At 41.8% G+C, this 25808-nt stretch overlaps 1 protein-coding gene across 1 annotated transcript; it reads right to left on the minus strand.

Moving 5' to 3' along the window:
- Positions 1-6374: 6374 nt before the first annotated feature.
- otx2b (orthodenticle homeobox 2b) lies at positions 6375-11694 on the minus strand. Its single transcript, XM_075447770.1, has 4 exons — positions 11611-11694; positions 9288-9495; positions 8659-8810; positions 6375-8154 (listed from the first exon to the last, which is right to left on the minus strand). The coding sequence occupies exons 2-4, from the start codon at positions 9382-9384 to the stop codon at positions 7531-7533; spliced, it is 873 nt and encodes a 290-aa protein (XP_075303885.1). The 5' UTR covers positions 9385-9495; positions 11611-11694; the 3' UTR covers positions 6375-7530.
- Positions 11695-25808: the final 14114 nt, after the last annotated feature.

Here is a 25808-nt window from a genome sequence, read left to right on the forward strand (position 1 = left end):
TAACATGAAGTAAACATTTTCTGTTTGACGTTACCAGTCTCACATCGCGGTGGAGGAATTTTGGCCCACTCTTCTTTACGATGCTGCCGCAGTTCATTGAGGTTTGCAGCATTCGTTTATAAACCGCTCTCCCAAAGTCCCACCTCAGCATCTAACTCAGGCTGAGGTCTGGACTTTGACCGGACCATTACAACACCTTCATTCTTTTCTTTTTCAGACATTCTGATTTGAAAAATAAGCCCAAATCACCACCCCTCCACCTCTGTCAGCACTTGACAGTTGGCATGAAGTGTTTGTGATATGCTGTTTGAACTTATGGGACATTCACTCCTAATAAGATTGGGATCTCTACTGATTGAATTAACGTTCTCACAGACTCCAAATTGTGGCCTTGGAACCCTTTCCAGATTGACGGGCAACAACGTCTCTCCTTCTGGACATTGTGTCAACAGACATCTGGATGCTCCAGACCAGCAAACTGACAAAACTTCTGCTCTTGCTGATGATCAGTAATGAAGTGCCTTTGATTAACAGCACCTTGCTTTGCCTGCTACTCTCTTATTATGGAAGCAGTTGGGTGCATTTTTCCACATGCTGCTTCTGTATTTTGGCTTTATATTCATGTGAAATAAATTGAGACATGGTGTAATATGTCACATGTTACTCACAGATTAAGGTTGACGATTTTGTTACATGTTCATTTAATCAATCCATTCATTTTCTATACCTGGTTAATCCAATTCACAGTGTAGCCTGCTTACTGTGGGCTTTAAAGTCTGAAGGTACAACATTTATTGTCATTGTGATATTTGACTGGTCTTTTCCCTATTGCATTCCCGAACTGAGCTCAGATTTGTGGCTAATTTTTGAGTCGAATAACTTCAGGATGACTATCTCAGATATTTAGAGGAATAACAGTATATGCAGTGAAAAGTTCAGATTGTGTGTTGCTGGTAGAAAAGAAGCTCAGTTGTGTGGCACTTCCAGAAGTTCCAGAAATATGTTTTGAACTTTTTTGCGACAGGGACGGCTGCTGTCATGTATTCAAGGCACGTTGGATAAAAGCATACACTTTCTGTCCATGAATTCCAAAGGCTTAGCTTTTGTGTGATGACACCCCCGAAACAGTTCATTGATGTATAACACTCAATGAAATATTGAAATAAGAAAGCAGAAATTCTCCTCCTGGGTTTGATTTGTCTTTTTCCTTTTCTCTGTATGCTATTTGTTGTCCATCTGATGGGGGGTGCATGGGTTTGTGGTGGTGTTGGAGCTCTAATCTATTAGATGCAGATAATTAATTTTCAGTTCTTCCAACAAGCCTCCCGTCTCAATAGAGAACAATGTTTGCAGGAGATTAAACAGATAACAGTGTAAGTTAGAAAGGGAGGATCGTGACATGTACCTGTGTTAATTGTTATGATTAGGAGTCTCATGGGCTCAGCTCGAGGATGAGGAGGAGCGAAGTGGCTCTTTTACTGGTAACTACTTTGTTATGCGGCTCAATGGAAACATGAGAATTATTGTCTAAACAAATGCTCAAGAGAGAGGAGAAACGGTTGTGTTGTGCTGCGAGTAATGGTGAATAACTCCCAGACAAAGCTTGCCTTTTGTGAAATCATTCGTGACATTGCTGAATAAATGAGGCAAGGCATTGAGATCTCATCGATAAACTGTATTGGTGTTCTGCTATTTTTCTGTTGCTGTATCTATTTTTTCTTTTTGTTGTGCAGCCTGTGGTTGGTGAGCTCACAGAATGAATAAAAATGGGCCGTATTCACCATGAAGTCATTAAATTTGCAAGCTGTTTGTGATCAAAAGTTGCGTTTGAGGCTATTAAATGTTTGGTTTGATCCCGGCCTGCTTGGAATGTCAAATGTCAGTTGTTCCTGTTTTTTCCTTTAGTTTCAGAAAGAACCACGAGTTAACACGGAAGAAAATGCAAAAATCGTACAATTGAAACATTTTTAAATGCCACTGGAGACGTTTATTTTCCATTATTGTCCCTAATTTACACTTAATCCCTCAAAGTCCTCACTTTTAGCCATGATCCAGTCGGAGTTTAAGTGGGTTTTATGGTACGTCACATTAAATCACACACTCTGATGGTCTCAGTTTCATGTGATAAACCACTGAGAACTATTTGGAGCTAGAAGTTTCACTTTTGAAATGACAACTAAGAGGAAGAAAATCAACGCAAAATTTTGAGCAGTTTAGAGAAGAGTCAGCCTCAGGACCAACTCATATGAACTCTTTATGACAACTTCATCTGTTGAAGAAGGCTGTGAAGGAGCACAAAAATGCTTTTCAGCAGCAGGCATCCATTGCAGAATAGCGACCATCTGCTCCGGCTGATGTGTTTCCTTTAACGTGGCTCTATTTGCCATTTTTGAACGACAGAAACCAGTGTAACAGAACTGAGCATCCTTTACTCGACACTACGTGGCCCATTTGATATATTCACGCAGCAAATCATATGTGTGACCACTTGGACTCGAGCAGAATTAATGACCATTTGTCATCACTTAGGGGTGATTGCACAATGAATGCTTCAGCACATTAGTCTTTACCATGCTGCGAGCTGAGGGACACCATCATTAGGTCGATGCATAATCCACTATGAAAACATTTTTCTGAATAACCTGCAGGCTTAAAACACCTATAAATTTGATCACTTGTTATGCTGTTTTATTTTTTTTTATCTCATGGTCAGCTTTTAGATATCTATAAGTTGTTTTCTTTTAATGTTTAATATATATTTATTCATTGGCCTCAATATACAGTAAAAGACATTTTGGCGCAAAACCGGACAGCCTCTGTCCAGCCTTAACTAAGTGAGCTTTCACTAACTAGGTATTAACTCAACCCATAATGTGTTTTTTAACATATGCTGAGGTCTGTTAATCTTCTTATAGGTTTGAGGTTTTTTTTCCCCCCTCCATCTCTGAATAGCTTAACAAAATATGCCTCAGTAATGGATGGTTATATCCTCATCCATGGCCCTCCTCCCACCAACTATAACTTGAAATAGGCCATCAAGTGGCTAATGAACTGATAAGCGCTCTGTGTCCTGTGGGGCTTATGAACATCATAAGCCAAATGTTAGGGCATATTTAGTGAGACAGGACTTTTTTTTTCTAAAGAGCACTTATATGGGCAAAGGACCCTGTTGCTGCAGCTGCCACTGTATGAAACTGTCTCTTCATATGCATGTGTTTTGCCACAGGAAGTAATGAATAGCTGCGGGCTGTGAAGGAAACGATAAAGTGCTCCGAGTGTTTTTCTGGACATCTCGTAAGTTCTGTGACTGTGTGGCCCTGTGCTACATCAGACCTCCTGCTAGTCGAACTGCTAGTATCATTATCAGTTTTGGATCTCTGTAAATCCATGGATTTGTGTGAGCAGTCTGAGAAATTAGAATAACATGCTTTTTACTCCGCTTACTTCAAATCTCTTTAGACTTCATTTTTTAAAACATCTAAATCTGTTATTATGTAGGCTATACAAAACCGTTTTAATTTAATCTTTGACAAGATTATCAAATTCATTGATGATGTCAAACTTAAATAATTTCAGAAAAAGTCGACTAAGCCTGGATAAGCACTTTCAAGGGGATACTGCCGGATTAGCTAAAAAATATTATTTATTTTTGTTTTTTTTGGTTTTTTTACGAGTTGTTGGCACATTTTCCAAATCATTTAAGTGTTGATTTTTAATTTTTGTTTTCATTTCATTGTTCAGTCACATTACATTTTTTTGAAGCATGCAGGCCATCAGACAAGTTGTACATTTGAAAAATAAAAATGGGGTAATTTGGGACTGATTGCTGCTGAGAGCCTTAAATTAATTTCAAGAATTCAAACTGTCCCACATCCCTGTTTCTGCCTTTCTTTCTTATGTAATAAAGTAAACGTATCTGACTTTTTTTTATCAACTGCCCTTCCTCTGATCATTATGGGTTCCACAGGACTTCACTGAGAACAAAAATGATAGTTTGACTATTTTGCACCCTCAAGTATTATCAGGGAATCGCCCTCTCGTGTTCATCACCTATGATGCAGGTGAACTTAATTGGTGTTGCTAAATAAGATCACTTACTCTGAGCTAATTTCACAGCCCTTCAGATCGGACCACAGCCTCGGTGTGCAGTCCTCCTACAGCCGTCGCGGCCTTAAACCTCTCGCAGGCCGATGCTTTGCAGAGGAACCATCCCGGCTGTTTCAGAGCGGACAGCAGTCAGACCAGGGGTACAAGGGGCGCTGTGCAGCCCCTGTTAGACAAAAACCAGGAGGGATTAATGCAGCGTCTGTTGGTCCCATATGCTCCTTAGCACTTTGGGCTTGATTAAAACTCACTGTATGAATGAAGAATAGTGGAGGCCGGGTGCCTAATCCCCCTCATGACTCGTGCGCTCTGAAGACACGAGACTCTAACAAGAGGGCTGAAGCTGTTTTAGCCGATATTGGCTTAGTATTGATCAGGACACGATTCAGAACATGGATTTAAACTGACAAGGATGGGGAGTCTTATCTTCTTCTAGTTCAATTTACTCACTTTAGTGTTTTGCTGCCATGTCTGGAATCACAGTGAATATGCAGAGGGACTCGTATTCAGCTGCATATGTAAGAATCCCTTACACAGATGCTAAATCAAGACACGATGCATCCATAAGTGTCTTAGAAACCAGCTTTCTATTCAGCTGACATTTGAAAGTGACCCTGCAGTCTGAAACTGTTTTTTTCTTTTTTCTTTCTCAGGAGTCTGTGTGAAGGAGTTGTTGACACTGCATCTCATGAATATTGAGGCTCCCACCAGTCCGAGCTATTGTCTCCAAGTTCAATTGTTTCATTGTTTTATGGCCATAACGCTGTACTTATTTGTGTGTTGCTAAACTTGGCGTCGTGCTCCACTGTTGTGGTTGAGTGCTGCCACCCCCCCCCCCCCCCCCCCCAAAAAAAAAACGTCTCTCTAACATCAACAGTCAAAGCTTGAAAATAATCTTCCGTTTCAACTTCACTCCTGAATAGGTTGTAGGGGTTGGTTTATAATTAGGTCTTTTTAAACCATAGTCCAACCACTCGTACACAAACACATGTGCACGCACCTCCTTTTTTTTTTTTTTTTTTGTGACCACGCAGGAGTGGAATCAAAGTCTCTCTTCTCTTTAACGCTTCGATTATTTCAAGCAACGCTTTTAATTAGTGCGCTCCTTTAGCGGAGACTCCAATAAAAGAGAGATTATTGGCAATGTCAAGGATGCTAATTGAATGTTGGACTTCTAACAATGAGCCCACTGCAGAGCCATGTCGACTCATTACAGATCCCATACCCGCTCTGACTTTATAGTCATCAAAGTTGAGAGTTGACGAGAGCAGCAAATAAAAACAAAACTGGTTTTAAAAGCTGACTTTGCCTCGTGACTCCTCAGATTTAGTTCGAGAGGGCGCAGCCTTTCCTGAGAACGCAGCAAGAGCAAAGTCCCACTTTAATGAGGAGAACTGAATAATTTTCAGGGGGTCGTTATATGGTCATCTGCGCTTGACTGCCCACATGATAATTCAAGAGTATTTTTGGGGGCTTTTTAAAATTTGGAATTTTATCCCATGGACATTTTTCTTCTTTTCTATTCACAACCCAGACTAATATTTACATCAATTATTAACTAGATTAACAAGTATAACATAGCAGGAAAAGATTTGCTCGTTTGTGCTGTTTCTTTACATTCCGTTATTTACTGCAGTGCATCTTCTTCAGTTGTAATAAAAGCACATTAAAGCAGCTTTTTAATCTGTGTGCACACTTCTTGTACAAGATATTAGGCTTCATATCAGAGCGATCGTTTAGGGATCAGGCATGTAAAACCGTGCCTTGGGGCCTTGAATGGGACCACTGCTGCCCTGTGCCCCAGAGAACCCTCCGCGGGTGAAATATTAGGATTAGCAGCTTCGGGAGTCCGGCATTTATTACTGCTTTCTCAAACCGAACTCATCATTACACAAGCTGAATTGCTCCATTGGAAACCTATTAAGGAAAACAGTGTGCAGCGTTGATTGAATTTTTTCACTTAAAAAGAAGAAGATGATTTAGTTTTTGATTGGTATCAACTCTAGAAGGCTGCATTTTAATCCGAAGACAACAAATGGCAGCTTTTTGACTATAAGGACGTCATGCTAAGTTATTATTTGATTGGGAAAAAAAAATCTTAATTATGTATGAGAAAACAGCGTTCGGTCCCTGCTGGCAAACGTAATCATTGCTAATTTAGACGGCAGTTATTGGCCTAATAATTAATAATGAAAAAAAGTATAGACCGCCCAACCCAAATACATCTTCAAGCAAGTTTAATAAAAGTGACCTAGCATTTTACCCCCCACCTAAATCGATCATTTTCCTGGAAATTAAGTCAAATACACATTCAAGAGATCCCCTTTAGAAAAAAACACCCACAGTTAGTTTTACGCACGTTGCCACAGCGCCAATTTGTTGGCTCCCCTCTGAAAACACAAACGCACGCACACAGATCGTTTCTCCACGAAAGAGTAAGCTCACAGGACCTTTATTCATGTCTTTTCAGCGGTGAGGTCACACCATCTTTGGGAGCCAGTGAAGGATCCACAATCACCGTGCGTCGAAATCAATGGAGGGGGACGGGGGCGAGGGGGGGCAAGTGTGGAGCTCTCAGCAGCCGAGAGTCTTTTCCAGTATGGCTAACCATTCATTATTACTACCACCATGTGCTTGTAAAGTCTCGTCTGTCTTTGTGTGATACGGAAATTTAACCAATAGCATATTTCGTTGTCAAAAAAAAAAAAAAAAGGACTTAGAAATCTATGAAAATCACAGCAGAGTCTGATGCGAGGGGGGCTCACAAATTGCATACAATACAACAGATCACAGTTTTAGAAGGCTAGCACAGATAAAAAAAAAACAAAAAAAACACATATGTACCATTTATATAAGACGCACACTGATTGTCTCTTAGAAACTACATATTGATTCCTTATAAACACTTTTTTTTCTTAAATAAAGTAGTGCATCCATGTCCACACGCCATCCTCGTGTCTCTGCCAGCAGGTAGGCAAAGTTGTGAAAGAAGCTTTAAGGAGGTCTGTCCATCCCGAGCACTTCAGCAGAATGAACTTGAGTTTTTGTTCGTGAGTTTTAGTTCCGTGGCTGTGGTGTACTTTTCTTTCCGTGTTCACTCTGTCTTGTCCTCAACAGGTGTTGTTTTTTTTTTTTTGTTTTTTTTTTTTTTTTTTTTTTGCGCACACACTGACAGACATGAATTAGGGGCTACAACTTGGTAATGAACTGAGAAAATCTCTGCCAGTGCTAAAATAAATTAAACCTTTTCCTCTAGGAGGACCAAAGACCGTCATGCCAAAAACTCGAGGCTCCCGATCGCCCTGCCTGGCCGTGCTGGGCCCACATATTAACCAGTCTGATTGTGTGTTTTTATTGAGGGGTGGCAGCGCTTTGTTTCATGTTATCGTCACTGTTTGTGCACTTTTCGACAGCTGATTGCTATGTTCACAGGACCTGGAATTTCCACGAGGATGTTTGATCCTTATAATCCAAGCAATCGGCATTGAAGTTCAGCTTCCACGATGCAGCTTGGTCCTTATAATCCAAGCAGTCTGCTGTGGAGTTGAAGCCCAGGCCGGACGTCCCGTAGCCCTGGGTGGAGAGGGACGCCGGGGACTGGTTCAGATGGCTTGTGACCGCGTTCGTGCTCATCGGACTGAGGGTCGACCCCGGGCCTGACAACTGGTGGTGCATTGGAGTGAGGTAAGAGCCGCAGTCCATACCCCCGAAGTAGGACGTTGACCCAGCGTAGCCCTGGCTGTAGCCCGAGGCCTGGGTGTAGGTCATGGGATAAGACCTCTGCATGCAGGAGGAGGAGGTAGACAGGGGATCTGAGAGAGGAGAGATGGACGCCGGACTCCAAATGGACACTGGGGCGGTGGTGGTTGAGATGGCTGGGACTGTGGTGGTGCTGGTGGGGGGCGTGAACTGGCCGCTGGCCCCGCTCTCCGAGCTCACCTCTCTGGTTGGGGAGCTTTTCTTTTTGGGAGGTCGCACTTTATTCTGTCCCCCGTTCTGCTGCTGTTGCTGCTGCTGGCGACACTTTGCCCGCCTGTTCTTAAACCACACCTGCCAAAATAAAACATTGGAACACGCCATTATAGAAAACATTCCTAATTATGACAGAAATCAACCGTTTCTCACATCGTAAAGCTCAAAGTGTTCAGCTTTTACCCGTTGTGAGGAGCCCTTCTAATTTAGAAGATACGTTTCATACAAAAGTCGCAAAATTGATTATTTTCGTTAGTTTTTAGTCTAAATCATGTCTCCAGACTTTCTACCAACCGACAGTTCGGTGCGAATGCACAGTTTCCTACAGACTACAGATGCAGCACTTTAATTATAAAATATGTATCCCTGTAAATTAGCCATTTTTTCCTCTCTCCATATAACCGAATCAACAGAGAAGCCTACTTGTTAAATCCAACAAAACTGTTAAAAACGTAATTTAAAGTTTATCATTTCATATAAAAAAAGAAAAAAATATATACAGACCCGACAATTTATTTATTTAAAAATATGTGAAGACTATTATTATTATAGCATTTGTGGAATAAGTTCTGCTAAACTCACCTGTACTCTGGACTCAGGCAGGTTGATTTTCAGCGCCACCTCTTCGCGCATGAATATGTCCGGATACCGAGTTTTAGCGAACAACGCCTCCAAAACATCGAGTTGTGCGCGCGTAAAAGTAGTCCTTTCTCGCCTCTGTTTCCGTGGCGTGGCTGCAAATAAAGGAGAAATGTAAGTGAAATGGCCCACGTTACTTAGGGGTATAAGTATAAAGAATAACGTGGGGCTGACCGAAACTAACCGGTTTCTATTTTTGTTGTTTGCGTAATTACGCACGCGTGCTTTGGGACTAAACGCCTGTGACAAATTGACATACGTTAGTCTAACGTTCCATGAATAGACAGTGAAATGAAAATTAATTAAAAAGAACACACTCGGTACATTTTGAGCTAAAAACAATGGCTTCACCAGATTAAAAAAAAAAATTGGAAAATCTAAAACTGAAATCACAAAAGGGGGACTTTAGAATAGTGTGCTTAAAAAAAATGATAAACACATCATCTGATGTTCAAGGTCGCTCAAATGAAGTATTCCGGTAGTTTATCTGTTACTTAAATTCTCACTGTCTGATTTAAGTGCGCAACCATTACACTCCATTTCTTTTCTTTAAAAAAAAAGTTTGAACCCACCTGGATAGCCCACAGATGGATGTAAAAGGTCCATCCCGGAAGTAGTTAAGCTCAAGCCATTGACTGTGTAAGGTGGTTGCTTTAGATACGACATCATGCTAATGTTTGTTTGAGGGCCGAAGTTGGAGAAAATTTTGAAATCTGATGGAGCTCCCGAGGTGCTCTTGGTTTCCTCTGCTCGTCGAGTGGTCCGTGTTGTGCCGGAGACCTGTTCCAGAGAAACAGAAGAAGCTGGTGAGGATGTGTCTTTCTGTGAAGTGATATCAGCTCAGTTTACACGCGTTTGTCGCAAAAAATATGCCTTTTCCAAAGATGCACGTCGCTTCTGATAAAGCAGATGTCCTCCTCACCCTTCGCTTGAACCAAATGAAAACGACACACGGGCGCTGGTATTTCAACAAGTCACTTGGAAATTTACTTAAAGTCACTGGTGCTTGTGCGCAGTAAAAATAAATTAAAGGTTTGAAGTGGTAGAAGAAGAAGATGAAGAAGGGGAAAAGCCATATGACTTCGGCCTGTCTTTGTTTCCGATATTCTGTATTTATTTCTTTTTTTGTAGGGTTCTAATGATTTTTTAAAAATCTAACAAATTAAACCCCCGTTTCATTGAATAAAGCAACAGAGACAAACATTTTCAGACCTAATTTGATATGATAAATCCTCTTTCCTTTTTTTTTTCGAGATTGCCACCGTTTTTTTTAAATAAAAAACGAGGGAATAACTTTCCAATTCAAAAATGAAAAACGGCAAAATATTTTGTTTGGCCAACAGTTCGTTAAAAAAAAAAAAAAAAGGCCATATGCTCCTCACTGCACGTGAGACTGTAGCAGCTCTTTATACAGTAATAAATGTGCGCTGTGATGTTGTCTGGTGAACGCGATTGCTGTCACTTCAACTTCAGTGACCCTCACCACCCGTTATCCCCACTGTGCCTCTTGATTAGTTGCATTTTTTGCCCCCCTCAATATCCAACGGTTTTAACCCCCTTATCCCAATCTGTCACACTTAAAACACACTCGTCAAACCAGTTGCTCACGCGCACCCGCTCAATAATAATTACCCTGTGTCCAGTGATTAATTATGATAAATGTTTTTGCTGCTGATGAATTAACGAGGTAATCTGTGTGGCAACTGAGCGGAGCTGCTGTCTGGTGTCGGTGCAGCACGAACTGCTTCAGGCTCCCCAAAAAGAATGCTGAAAAATCAAACGAAGGCTACTTTTGTCCTTGATAAATGTTTTTGCAAGTGCATGCGCAGAAAATGTATATGTTACATTTACATTTTTGTCAAATGTGAGTAGTTTGAAACAAAGTGATTACCTTTATGGAAATGTCATCTCAGTTGAGCCAAACTCCTGAGTCAGACGGTTAAATACAGTCTGCCACCAGAGCCCCCAAAAGACGGGTGAAATATATTAAATATGGCGTGTTGGTTTATTGTCTCCTGAATTATTTATCTCAGCAGGCAGGAGAACAGCTATAGTAGGAGGCCCTGTAGGAGTTTTTCCCATAACAGGCCTAAATATGTCCCTCTCTCTTTTAAAAAATAAAAATTAAGTGGTGCAGCTTTCAGACCAAAATGCCTCCACAATATTCCCTTTTTGCTGCATTAATTCCCTTTACTTTGACGACAAGTGTGCCATGTCAAGATTTTATTTGCCCAGTTTTTTCCAAGTCTCGAAAACTTGGTTCTGCTAATGTGACTCTGCTTCTTCTGCTCTGTCAGAGAAAAGGGTGAAATTGACAAAAAAAAAAAAAAGTATTATAAATATTTGACCTTCTGGTGCCACACTACAGACTAAAGGCATTGAAAAGTCAGACAAGCTTCAGCTTAGCTGTGAAAGTGTCGTTGTTTCTTATTAGATGAAATACAAAATTTAATTTATTCTGTCTGATAGACAATTATCAGAGGTGAATTTCGCAGCATATAGTGTGTGAATTTGCAACAGAAGCGTCTTTAAGGTTTAAGTTACTCTGAGCAGTAAATGTTCCCGTCGACTGAACAAATTGAATAAAAAAAATAATAAAAAAATGATTGAGCGAGTTTAGCTTGATTTGCAATTAAGCGCCAAAGAACTCTGAGACCTTCCTATTGGCATTTCTTTTAGTGCCTTTAAAAAAAAATAAAAATAGTTTTGGTATCAGTGACACAGCTCTGACACTTTGCCTCCCACAGTTCATTTTCTTCGTAAAGAAAATGAACTGTGGCTTATTTCTAACAGAATGGCCTTCGAATTGAGCCTTTTTTTTTCCAGGCTTACGCCTTTCTTTATCGATGGTGTCAAATCACAAAACAAAGATGATAATAATGATAATGAACTTACCCTGGTGATGACGCGTGAAAGTTCTTTGTCTGCTTGGTTTCTTTCAGGTGAAATAACAAAACTCAGTATAAATCAACGAAGTCCTGTTGTTTTTTTTTTTTTGTTTTGTTTTTTTTTTTTAAAGAAAAGTATCTCAAAACCAACCAGCGGCAGGATCAGGTGCAGCCTTCTTCAGCGGCAGAACAATAGCGCGGATAAAAGTTCAGCGTTGAGCTCCTGCATCAGGTTTTGAAGCGACGCGACGGCGGCGGACTGATGGAGGAGGCTGCGCGTAGCCTTTAGGATTTGTTGGTGTGTTTGAGAGTGAAGTGGTTTGAGTTAGATTTTGTACCAGCTGCCAGCCAATGGGAGCTGCAGGACTGAGCTGAGGTCTGTCTCCGTCTCCGTCTCTCACACTGGTGGGGAGGGTTTCTTTCTTTCTTTCTCTCTTTTTTTTCAGGGGAACAAATGTCTCCAGCTACTTTTTTTTTTTTGACGCACAGTCCTCAGCCAATAGCAGCGAGAGGGCGAGTGACAACATCCCCATCCCACAACGGAGAGGGTGCACTGATGATAAATAAACGGTATTCTGGTGGATGATGAGAAGGGGAGTTTAAAGCATGGAAAAGTCCGTGTATTTACGTTTCTATTGCGTTCTGTGTCAGGCACTGCTGTCATGGTGTTGGGCATTAAAGTGAGAGGCTAAATGCATCCACAAATAAAGAGTTTTCTAAAAACACAACAGAAAAGGGGGTGCACACTCCAAAAATAAGCAGTTCGTGTTCAATTAGTGAGCATATCGTTTGTTTTTGTTTAAAACAAATCGTATTCAAGAGAATAAGACTGAAAAAGTTCTTGTAGGAAATTGGATGCTACTTTAACCATCTTTAAGTAGAGCCTGAAATAAAAAGTAGGAATAATCTGTGAAGAAAAAAGGAAAAAAGGGGGTCCAAAGCAGAGCTCTCCGTGTGAAGGCTGCACCGTCCTCTCACATTCCAGCGCGTCGCAAAAAAAAGGGGATTTACAGCGACTTATTTCCTTAAAAGTGTCCTCCCATCCGCAGAGGCAGCCAGTCTGCTGCCATCAGCCACATGCGGGCCTGCGCCGAAATTTGCCCAGAATATTTACAGGTGGCTTCCCACCGGGACTTACAGGGACCGCACCTGCCATGCACATCCAGCCAGAGATGAAGATATATACAATGGAGAGAGAACAAAAAATGAATAAAAAAAAATGTTTTCTATGCAGTGACATGCTGGAAGACTTCGGCTAGTGTCTGCTGAAACGATTACTGCAAGACGAGGAAAATCAAAGACTTCTTCATATGAAGGTAGGCCTCTTTTATTTCAGATTGCATTGAAAAGAGTGTGCTTTTTGGTAGGTTTAGTGGTGCAAAATTGTTCTGGCATGTAATAATAATAATAATAATAATAATAATAATAATAGTAATAAAAATGATAATAATGATAACATCAATAATGATAATAATAATAATAACTGCCACTGTTAAAGTGATTTTATTTCCATAATAGCTGCTTAGCGCTGGATGGAGATTATATTTACAGTAGGACCAACAAACAGCGACGGACAAATAAGCCTCGTCTACGTCACTTGAATTTTGAACCTGCGTGCCCATCTCAAAATAATATGCCGAGGGTTTTTGTCACGGCTTGGTAAATGTATCATCTTAAGAGGCTTTGTGGAACACCTACACACACACACACACTCTCTCTCACACACACACACACACACGCGGTGTCGCACACTGCAGCGCGCTCGCACGGACACACCCGCTCACTTCAAACAGATTTGAATATTGATTTAGATTTATAAACACAGGCAGACGGTGGCTTTTTTACGAATCGTCACTTGCCTCTGTGCTCCGTGGCTCGTGTGGAAAGGCCAGAGTCAGAGGTGCTGTGACAGCTGCCGGGAGGACCGCTTTTCCCTCAGAGCTGCAGCTACCACAGCTGATGCGCAGCACTCTGTGTCAACTCTGTAAAGTCAGTGACATCTCTTTTGACAGATTTCGATCGGAAGAGGCGGCCGAATGGATCATAAACATGGATTTCCGAGATCTGGTGTCAGCACAGAAAAAAAAAAGTTTTGCTGGAACTCTTGAGGGGTGAAAGGGAAGGAGCTGCAACACACCCAGGTATCCTCGCCTGTTTCTCCTGTTATTCACTAGTTTTCATTTCTGTTCTTTATACTCATGGGATTTCCCCATCTTTCACTGGAATGTCACATTTTATTTGATCTCAATTGAATTAATGTCACTGTATCATATAGAGAGGAACTTCAAATGGGTGTGAGGATCTAGTCTTGGGTGATATGTTTATATATATTTAATTTGATGCTGTTTGTAGCACAGGGCTTGCATCACCAGCCTCACTACAAAAATCATCCAATTTAGTGAGTCCTGAAGCTCTTTTATAATATTTTACGAGCACTCTCTAAGAATTAATAAAACAAACAAACAAACAAAAAGACACAATTTGCCACTAAAGCCTTTTTTTTTCCTTTTTAATATTCCGCCTGAAAATGATTCTTTACACAGTTCCTCGTGGCTGATTTAGCAGCTGCATGATAATGCATCCTAACGCGAGACTTTCAAACTGCAGCGTGGAAAATTCTGACGTCTGGTGCTGTTATCTGCTGCATCTCACCGTTTAAATAGCTAAATAATTTATTAAACTGTAAAGCCAGGCCCTCCGCGGGGACTTTGTATCTTAAAAGGACGTTTAAAGGGAGAAGGAGTTAAACGCCTCTGGCGAGCAGCGCTCCCACTGACTCCCGGCTAATTGACGACGACGGCTTTTATCTCCGCCTCTGCTACACTCAACCTGAGGGTGAGGATTTCACCAGGCCTGCTCCAACCTGTGATTTCCACCAGTTAATGCGTGGCCGTGCATCTTTTCAAATAAACTGCACAGGCTTGGATGTTTGACCCCTGTTTGATAGTCTTGAAAGGGGGAAAAGAAAAAAAAAATCACATTTTAAGATTGGATGATTACAGGCAGCCCCCTTCTCTCCCAGCTCAGTGCCTTTATCCAGGCGTGAAAAGAAGTAATCAACACATTATAGAATGATCAAATGTATAGTTTTTTTTTTAAATACATAAATCTAGAGCTGGAAATTTGAGGGGAAAAAAACAACAACAACAAAAAAAAAAAAAAAACAGGAGCTGCTACAATTTTAATAGAATTAAAAGTAACACATTTATGGCATTCATCTTCTTATCAGGCAGCTTTCCTCTCTCTTCAGTCTCTTTTGCTGGATTTGTGCATGGCTGGATATGAGGAATGTGTTGGTGGAATTCATTCCTAGCTTAAAAAGAAAAAAGGGAACAAAATCCAATGAAGAATTCACATAGAAATGCTGATAATTTCAGAAAAACCTTTCCCTCTGTCCTCTAGTTTTCCAAATTGACCTCAGCCAATATCACTTATACCTGTCTTAACTTTTCTTTTAAGATACTCTTTTTTATTTCTTTATAAAATTCAGTGACCAATAGTAAACCAAATATTGACAAAACATTACACTTGATCATCAGAATATCCCATTCCCTCCACAAAATTGTTTCGACTGCAAAAAATAAAATTGTGATGCAAATGCAGTGTTAATGTCTTCATTTCAAATTCTTTGTTTTCACCATCACAGGAAGCTAAGAGTCAAACTGATAAAAATTCATAATTTGCTGCTGATACAGACAATAATTACTGTAGATATTTGGTGTGTGTTTGGTGGGGAGTGTGTGGGTGACGGAGAGAGAAAGAAAGCGAGGCAGAGGAGCTGGAGAAGGATAATCATGAGCTGTATTTTAATTAGCCTGGCAGGTTTGATGGATACATTGCAACTGTTGCCGCTGCTGCTTTAAAAAAAAAAAAAAAAAAGAATCTAAACTGAGGGATTTCCCTGCACTCTTCCCTTATCACAAAGGAGCTAAACCTTTGTGTAATGTAACATGTAAGTGACCCCAGAGGTCATCAGAACACATGCAGTCTCCTCCCCAGGGATTAAAGGGGCACAAACCCCATTCAGCGCCTGATTGAGAAAAGTAAAAAAAAAAAAAGTCAAATGCAGAGCCTCTGTGGTGTCATGGCTTTAGTTTGTTCTTTCTGTTAATATGACATGCCTTTTTAATAGGTGCCATAATTGTTTGTGCTGTGTTTACGCAGGAGTTGCAGCAAACAAATAGATGCAGCCAACGCGCTTGCCTTCGGATCGTCTGCAAGGAGACCGGGTCAACATGAGTAGAGAGCTGACGAGGACAAGTAAGGAGAGGAAGACTCATGGTGAAGTGAACGATGTGGAGAGAGGTCGTCTTTTCCCATTCTGCATCATTTTTCCACAAACAAGCGTCTCTCACTGTTTTTTTTATTTCACATGTGCACTTTTCCAAAACTCTTAGCCGCAGATTTCTTATTCCGTTTCTGTTTATTCTAAGTTGTAATAAAAGAATCATTTGCAAATAAAAACCTTTTTGTTTCCAACATTGTCAGAGCTCCACTCTGTTCTGATTCTCCTTTCACCTGTAAGCATGAGTATCCTTCCCCTGTGTGTGCTGAGGTGTCTGCTTGGCGTGGTAAAACCTGCCCTGCAGATCGGACCTCTCGAGTCTTCAAAGGAGGAAGAACTCAATGTGGGGGGATTTGTTCAGGCTTATTTGGTAACCTAGGATTTGAATTGAATTCTTGGAGGCATTCATAACACATTTGAAAATGTTACATTGTGTGATTTTGTGTGTAATCCCCATAATAAATTTCAGAAATGGTCACAGCACTCGCACAACTGTGACTATTCATGATTTATCAAATGCTTTTCTTGTCTTGCCTCTTGGGGGTGAGGTGTGTGTTCCCTGCAGGGACTCGGGGGGCGATCGCTGCCATTGGTTTGGGAGAACCGGTGAATTCTGCAGTTCTTTTTACCTCTCTCTCTAAACTGTTTTGTTTACTTGACCTGAATGTGTGATAGGGTCAGCTACTGAGCTTTCAGAGGGATTCTCACAGACCCCCCAACAGCACTGGAGCATTTCAACCTCTAGTGGATAATACCTATCTGGAAAAAGGGTTAGTGTACATGCACACACTATCACACAGACATCACGGCTATATTAAACTTTATGTTTATTCAATCAAAAGCCACAGTCCAAGATTTCTGTCCTTGATCGGGATTTGTAAAGTGCAGTGAAGTAGAAAACAGCTACATCATTTTGCACCAGATCCCATCCAAGCGTGTTTTATGATATATTAAGAAACCATACTGTGAATGATATAGGAACTATAGATAATTTAATCCACATCTTCTCACAGATTAATCGGTAAATTAAATATTGGCTCAACTGGAAAGTCTGATTTTGATCAAATGCTCCCAACAGTTGCTGATTGGACCATGAGTGGCTCTAGACACTTGTGATGTCACAAAACTAATACCTTTTACACTCACATTTAAAGTGCAGAAAGACAGCCTTTGCCCTTCTGCATAGGTGAATGTGAAAGGTGAAGATAAAGCATCTACATGCGGGGGGAAAGAATAGATTTTTGTAATATTCCCCGGCTGTTTGCAACAGGGGTCCAGAGGTACTGAATAACATTATCAAGTGAACTTACTTTCTGTTTGAAAACACTTCATCATATGGTTTAGTGGCTCCGCTGCTTGGATCTGTAGTTTGGTACATGTAACTCAATAAGAGCGAGAGTGATGTTTTGTGTGTGTGTGCGCGTGTAAATCAGTATTTGTGCCTTGTCCAAACCCCACTTTGCTTTGAATGACACTTTGGCGATGCCCCCAGCTCTCCACTCTCACTTCTCAAGCATACCCCCTGTCAGTGCCAACTCTGCCAATTCCTCTCATGTCTTTAATATCTCTCTTTGGACCCTTGGGTTTTGCCAGTGAAGGCTCCCCTGTGACAGTTGGACATCGCTGTCACATTTGGGAGACAGCGGCGGGTGTTTGTAGCGTTCCCAGCCACAGGCCGGCGGGGAATCTGTGATGGCTCGCCTGTCAGCCGGCCCCTCCCCTGTAATTAGGAGAGTAAACACAGCGTCTGGCTCGGCTTGAGGGACAAGCAGGAGGGAGCGGAGGAGGGGACCGTCCGGCTCCTGTCCTGCCGCTACTTGAGCTGTCCAGGAGCAGCTTTGGATTGACACACTGCGATGTGCACCCCATCACATCCCTGCAAAGAGATGAGATAAGGAGGAGTGTTAACATGTCAAGGAGCTCGAGAGTTTAATTTGTACCTCTTGTGAGGAACATTTTCATTGAAGTAAGCCTTTGTTGAGAAAAAGAGAGAAACTGATCATCAAGTCAGATCTGAGAGCGAAGAGAATGTGCCTACAGTAAAGAAAAATCTGTAGACTATAAGTTGCTCTGTTAGGTATTTCTTGTATTTCATCACCAGTGTAAAGACTCTCGTCGATAATATAAAACACACCACGGCTAAGCCTTGGTCTCTCCTCCCTTCACCTCTCTCCTGGTTGCTGGGGGGACTGGTCAGTGGCTGCAGGAATGTGTTGTGAGCTGGAGTTGTGGCCGTAGCTTTGGACTAGCTTTGGGGGAGCGCCATCCCACCCTTCCCCAGCCACTGCGCTCTGCCCAGGCAGGGAGGTGGGCTGTGGGAATGCTGAGACCAGGAGGGGAAGAATTTCACTGGAGGACCTGCCAGAGAAATGCCACGCAGAGAGCGATGAAGAGAGCAACCTAGATAGTGAGAGAAACTCAGATCTTAGCCAGTTGAAACCCAGCCTGTCAGTGTCATTTTGGTTTTGTAGGATGCTCACTGATGATGGGCCAGTTACTGGTGGCCACTCAGACACTGTGGCACCGCATCTGACTCAGATCGTTTTCAGATGGCTTACAGTTCAGGAGGCATAACTAAAGTACAATTTCTTCTTTGGGATTAAAAGTAAAAATTCAGTTTTCATCATCCACCTGCCTGGGTGTACCTCCTTTACATGTGCACAATCACCTGAAATACTTTCATTCTAAATGTATTTTTAATCAGATGGTGTGCATCAGTGTGTGCATGTGGCCGACAGGGAGACCACAAAGGGAGGGGTGCGTGAAGGCCCAGTGTACTTGCCAAAGTCTTTACGGCGCCCAGAGAGCCATGCTGCAGCATCATGGTCCACAGCATGGAAAGACATGGGGCAGATGGGTGCAGTGTAGCAGCACAACCTCCCCCTTCTTCTCCCAAATGTGAGGCAGCAGTGGTGGGAATGGCACAGTGTGAGAGGGAGTCTGGGTTCATGGCTGAAACAGAAAAGCTGTTGGAGGGGCATTTGGGGGGCTGGGAGAGAGAGAGTGGGGGCTGAAAGCTGTTTTGGGTGGGGGGGTTAGAGAAGCTGCTGGTGGGGAAGGGATCCTGCAATGGAGAAGGCAAAGCCAGTCCCCCAATCACATCCCTTTGAAATCCAAGTGCAGGGGCACGAGCCCAGAGAGGAGTGGCAGTGTGGCCCAGCGCCTGAGCAGACAGGCAGTCACCGCACTGGGCTATCGTCCAGCTCGCCTGGCCCTTTCCCACTCGCGCCCACCCCGTCTGGCCCAAGCTTACGGGAGTCAGGCAGCCGACCCCCAGTGGACAGACCGGAGCCCTACGCTACTGAGTCCCATCTCAGATTTGAAACAGCGGCAACATCCCCCGGGGAGAGAGAGCCTGCAGAGATGAGGGGGTGCATCCACTGCCTCACAGCTTCTCCTACACCCAGGCCTCTGGATGGGGGCCCAGAGTAGTCTGCTGCTGATGATAACCCCCACCTCGCCATCAGGCCATTCTGCCTTCAGGGCCTGTGCAGGTCCACACATCCCCATGGCAACAGTGGCAAGGCCGTCCACACAATGTGAGTGGGCAACAAGCCAAGTGCTGCCAAATTGGGATGAGGGAGAGACATTTTGGGAGAATGCTCAATCCAGAATCTTTTCACCTTTACTTTGTCTCTGGGTAATCGTATTTTTGGCTTCAGTGATCTAATATCAGAGACTTGGACAGCATTTGTGACTGAACAGTGGTCAGAAGCAGAAGAGCCACTTCTGCTACATGTTTCCTGAATATTGCTCACCTCTCTTTTTAAAACTGTCAGTTTTTATAACAGCAATGACTGTTTTAAAACATATCAGTGCAGAATTGAACTGATATGTTTTGAGGCATGCGCTGTTTGTCTAAAGAGACCTTGTCACTGCAATATTAAGCCTGCGTAAACACAAGTAGTTCAATGACATTCACAGCAACCACCTAAAGTTGACTCCCCACCCCCTCTAAGCCACTTGGAAGATACTGCATAAGTGGATGGGTGGTGTTTACTGAAAGTGGATATCTGCTGTTTGTTTGGTTGCTCTGCTTTCCGACCGTAAACACTGCATAGATTTCCTTGAGTGGTGTTTGAAACGTGTTTGTGTGTGTGCCATGTGTTATATTTGCTGATAACAGGATTTACTCAAATTGCGAATCACCAGTTGAGAAAGGTTAATTGTCAGTGTAAGTGGTGGAATGGGTACATGCAATAATTATTAGTCTAAGTTGCTTTATTATTTAACGATGCTAATTAGGCATTAACTGTGGTCCTCTTTTTGGATCACGACTTCAAATGCATGTCAAATTGCATTAGGTTCACTTTGACATCCATTTATCAAACTAAAGGAGTGCTGTTTTGTAGATGTCCTTAGTGTGCTTATTATTCTGTAACAGATCTGTTCTTGAGGTACTGATCAGAAAACTAGCAGAGGGATTTTCAGAAATGGCTCAATGAAGCGCGTCCTCTTTCTATTAGCTGTGAGGACAATTCATCTTACGATTGGTGCCTTTTCTGATTTCTTTTTTCTTTTTGGGATACTGGTGGTTTTACTGGTTTGGCCTTTCAAGCCTTAAGGAGCATATTTAATATATACACAAAAGCCTAAATATGAAGTGTTTTTTTTCAGATGGACCATTGTTACTGTTTGCTTGTGTGCCACCCATGTGGATAAGACTGGCATGAGTCTGGCATTAAGGTGAGATGGAAAGTGACAAGAAAAGAAAGCAAGAGATCAAGGCATGACTGCCAGTGCATGTCATTGCCCTACACTCTCATCAAATAGCCCCGTGCTGCTTATGTTGCTGCCCAGACGCAAATTAATTTGGACGCCTGGAAAGACTGCAGAGCCCAGGACTCATCTCTGCCCTTTAAAAAAGAAAAGACACCAGCAGAGAGCACTCTTCCAACAAGAGGGGGCAGGGGCCGAAGGAGAGGTTTTGATGGATTTCAGTGGAGGGCAACACAGTGTCTGGAATAAGATGGGAGGGTACAGAGGACACGGTTGAATATGCTTGTCCTGCTATGATGACAAGATGGCTCAGCCACTACTGTGCCGCTGGCCTCCCCCTGCTTTCACCCTCCCCTCCCTCCCCCTGGTACTCCCCCCCTCAGGACACCAGAGAGGGAGGAAGGAGGGAGGGAGGGGAGAGGACTACTGACGGTTAGCTGCCGTTTAATCTTCTCCTTGGCTCACTGGAGATTCTTTCACTACATGCCCCACTCCCTCTTCTCCCCAAATCTGTACCTGCTCATCCCTGGGCCCGCTTTACAGGGGCGCTCTTGATCAGTGAGGTGATGGAGAATGGCCCTCGTCACACACTCCAAATAGGATCGGATTGCCTGGGAGTAAAAGGTTAGAACTACATGGAGCCTGGTAAAAAAAATAAATAAATAAAGGAGGTGGTGGTGTGGGGATGCTTCAGCAACCAGACACAACCAATAAAATGAGCTCTGTGTGAGATGGACTGTCCAGAGTTTGGAGGTTTTAAAAGGGATTGCGCTGGTACAAAACAACCACAAAACTCTTAGCATGTGTGTGTTTGCTGGTACAAAGATTGGCCAAGAGAGGAGGGGAGGAGGGTGGAGGTCGTGTTCTCTACTGGCATGTCGTTGGCACGTCGTTAACCTCCCAAGGCTCGGGGGAAAAGAATCAGGCCCCTGCGTGCTTTAAAATCAAGGTTCGTTTGAAAGGTGCCTGTGGAGAGCTGGACCCCTGCTGGAGGACAAGGTAACAAAACAGCAGCATGCTGACAAAAGGAGGGATGGACACTGGAGTAAAGGGTTAAATAAAAACACATGCTGGGTCACAGAGTGACCCCCTGGGTCCAGTGTTATACATTTAAGTGGCTCAAATAAGTGTTTCAATAATGTTGAAATGTATACCGTATGATTTTAACCAAACTCGTCACCGATCATGTATAATTATCTGTAGATGTAAAAATGATGTATTACGAGAAAAATTCTGCTTTGAATGGTAAACCACTGCTCTTCTTGTTTGTCATTTTGTGTCTGTTTTAATGACATTCTAGGCCTGTTTTCGGTACTTTTTTCATCTGTTTGCGTATGTTTTTAATGACTTTTAAGTCACCTTTTGTGTCTGTGTGGTATTTTTCTTTCTCTCTGTATTCATTTTCCCCTCTTTGTGACAATTTTTGACTTTTTTCTGAGCTAGTTTTTCTTTTTCTCCATGTATGTGTTTTTCTTTTCCCTCTCTTCATGGTTATTTTTTTTTCTACGTTGCTTTTTTGGACCTCTTTTGTAACTGTGTCTCTTGTCATTCTTTTATCGTTTTTAATTTTTTTTTGCGATCCCTCTTTTCCCTCTAAATTTAGTCAGATCTAATGTCAATTTGTGACACTACCTTATCTCATCCATTTTGCTCCAATATATGGTAATATATTATATTGTATATTATATTATATATATATTGTAATATAATATCTATGTATGACCTCTTTGCACCCCTTTTGTGGTAGAATTTATCTCTCTGTGGTGATTTGCGTCTGTTTGTAGTCATCCTGCTTCTCTTTTTGCCCAAAAAGAGTCCCATTCAATCATTATTCCCTTGATAAATGTGACGGAAGTTCCTTCTATAAAGCAGGGGAGTATTTAAGCAGCAGCAGTAGATGTTTTGAGAAAAATGCTTGCTTTTATTTCCTGTTGAGAGTTTGAGAGTTGGAGGGAAAAGGAAAATAAAACATTTCGGGATTTCAGGCTGAGAATATAGGGTAGAAAAATGGGCAGAGAGGTGGAGAACAAGAGCTTGGTAACTCTTGCTAGTCTTGTGATCAAACACCAGTGGTGACATTACAAACTTCTATCCCCTCTTTTCAGCGCTGCACTTTCCACCCCCTTCTTCTCTACAGTAGTAATGCCCCTCACTATTTTTCTACATCTTATCCCTTTTAATTAGAAAGCAAATTCTGCAGCCTGGAGAGACCTAATCCCCTACTGCCCAACAATGCACAGAGTGGCTTTGAACAGCCGACCTGCAACCTCAACCCCCAGTGCTTCGAATTCCCCCTACCCTGCTGGACCTTCAAGGGGGAAGGGGCCTTTTTCTTCTCAGAACATTATTACTGAAGGATACAAGCATTGCAGTATTTGCAGAACTGGATATTTGCATTTTAGGAACGTTAACAGTAATTAACAACTAAGTGACACATGTGACAGAAACACACGAGCCAACTTGCTCTATCTCCCCTGCGAGAGATGTAGCTGCAGCTGATTTGCATATATATTAATGTCCCTTATTGTATAGATTAGATCCCATTAGTTGTGGTGATTCTTGTAGAAGGTGCAGTCACTAGAATGCTAAAAGTCCTGCTGTTATGTTAACACCATATTTAAATTGTAGGAGGGAAAAGAAAAAGAAGAGGTTATGGCAGTGATACAAGGTTAAGGGTGATAAGACACCCTGACCATTTTAACAATAGGCTGAGATTAGATTTTAAAAGCCTGAAAAGGGAGAAAAAAAAAACGCTTCCATAAAAGGGAGCTTCATTAGCTGTCTATGCATTTACACTGCTTGTATCTAAAATGACTAGCTTCCGTAGCTTAATAAACTGTCTGAAAGGAGCGCACAGCTCGCTGAAATTCAGTTCCGGCTTCATTGCAGGGTTGTCGAGCTTTACATCAACTCTGGGAGTTAACATCGGGGCAAAGTGATCATTTGCTGAGCTGTTTGTCAAGAGAATTATGAAGCTGTCAGAGGCTCCTCCCGTGCCATCTGAAGACGAGAGGTCATCAGATAGCAGTGATGATGAGAGAGAGGAGGAGAGAATCAGGCACAGAGAGAGAGACTCTGACAATGGCAACAGTTTAATCTGCTGATTGCTGCTTGTGATTTACAAGAGAGCTGAAACCTTGTAAAGTGAGTCTTTGTGCTGCTTTGCCTCCAGTATAGATTTTCTTTACCAACAATGTACTTTATTTACCACTATAGAAGCAGACCGAGGCAAGATCAGGCAGATTAAGTGGAATTTCCTGATTTCATCTCAGGAAGATTATATTTCATTGTTAAGTTTATTGGTCAATAGAGAAAAAGGACCAATGGCATGTTTTTCAAAACACCTACTGAGTTTCAGACAATCTGTCATATAGATAGCCATTAATATTCAAAACACACCGTTAAGTTGTTAAGATTCAGCTTACTGGGGGTGCCTGGATTGACCCATAGAGACACAAGAGGAGCTTTTTGAGCTGCCACTTCTCCAAGTAAAAAGGAACCAGTTGAGGTGGTTCAGGTATCTGCAAGCAGGACAAGCTCGAGGGGCAGGGTTAGAAAATGCCTCAGTGTTTCCGTCAGAGGAGGTTCAGGACACAAAGTATGCAGATAGATAAAAGTACCAAAAACTACTCTATGCTACCTGCTCTGCATTAAACACTAAATCCAGTGCAGTTAAAATGATCCAATAGCTGGAGAACACAGAGAAACATTCAACCCTTAGAGTCAGATATCGATAAGAATGGAGCAAATTTACATCCTCTTTAAAAAAAAAAATGGAATGCTGAGTAAAATTTGAATAAGAACAAAGTCCAATGACTTGCAAATCATTTAAACCCTTTAATAATGAAAAATGGAACAAGAAACTGTTAGCCCGATTCTTTCATTGGAAGCCCAAGAACAAGCCGGAGAAATCTTAAGTTAAACAAAGTATTTATTAGTGGTCACATGTAAAGTTTGGCAGCGCTGGACTCGGAGTGACAGAGCCCTCTCAGGAAATCTGATATCCAGAAACATTTCATATTTATGTTCACCTTTATCTCACAGAGGTTGTACTTACACTCGACAGAGTATAATTGGACAGTTGCTAGTGATATGAGCAGGCCATCCACCGTCTTCGTCATGTTCTTTGGATGTGATAAACAACGTGTGTGTGAGTGTTGTTTTAGGCATGTATCCACTGTACCAGACCTATCTGTCCTAATAGAGTCGCTTTATCTGACCCAGTTATTTAGTCCCACTATGTCATCTTAAAGTTTTGGACATACATTGCGTTTGTATGAGCAGAGTGGTATAGTACAAACTAGGAACATAGACTATTTAGTAAAATACAGAATATGAATACATAAAGTCTAAGAACAAAGCCAATTATACCAAAACATACTAAACTTTTAAAATGAAAATGCTTTTTTGGAAAACAAATTAGAAAGCCAATTGCTGGACTTTTGAAATCAAAATTCTTTCCCACACTTGCTTTATCTAGAGTTTGAGGCCTCCTTTGTCATATTTCTAGTTTCACAATGCACCAAATATTTTCTGTTGGCAGGCAGGCCACTTCAGCACCTTACTGCAGCTATGCTGTGGATGCGGTTTGGCACCGTTTTGTACCAATGCTGCCCCCGAAACAAATCAGTGGCAATTAACCATTTAAACCCCTGGAATTTAATATTTTTACATTTTGCAAATAAATAAACACTTTGAATGATTTGCAAACTCTTGAACTTTAGTTTTCATTTACAGTTTACACAATGTCACTTCTTTTTTCGTTTTTGAAAATGGGGCTCTTACAAATAAGTGCTCAGAAAAAACCATCACTATATGTGACATGCAGCTTTATCATTTTATTGGATTGTATCATTTTAATGTGCTTTTCAGTCTGAATAACATTATTCAGTTTGTCCTCATAGTGACATTTACACAGACAGACTGCAGCAGGAAATGCCAGAAAAGAATAATGAATAAATGGGGCTTGTGTGCTATTCTTGGTCATTTTCAGGCTACATTCTTCAAAGCTGCATGTCTTTCTCATTTTCAATCCCTCAGCTTCAGCAACTCTCCCTCTCAGTTTAACTGTGTTTTCTTATATGAATTCAAACAGACCTTTATTGACATAATGAACACTGTTTCAAAAGAAACAACGATTACAGGAAATAACTTAATTTAGCCTCCATATTAATCATTGCTCAGCTAATTAACATTAGGAG

This window comes from Odontesthes bonariensis, chromosome 17 (genome assembly GCF_027942865.1).
Source record: "Odontesthes bonariensis isolate fOdoBon6 chromosome 17, fOdoBon6.hap1, whole genome shotgun sequence".
Taxonomy (NCBI): Eukaryota; Metazoa; Chordata; class Actinopteri; order Atheriniformes; family Atherinopsidae; genus Odontesthes; species Odontesthes bonariensis.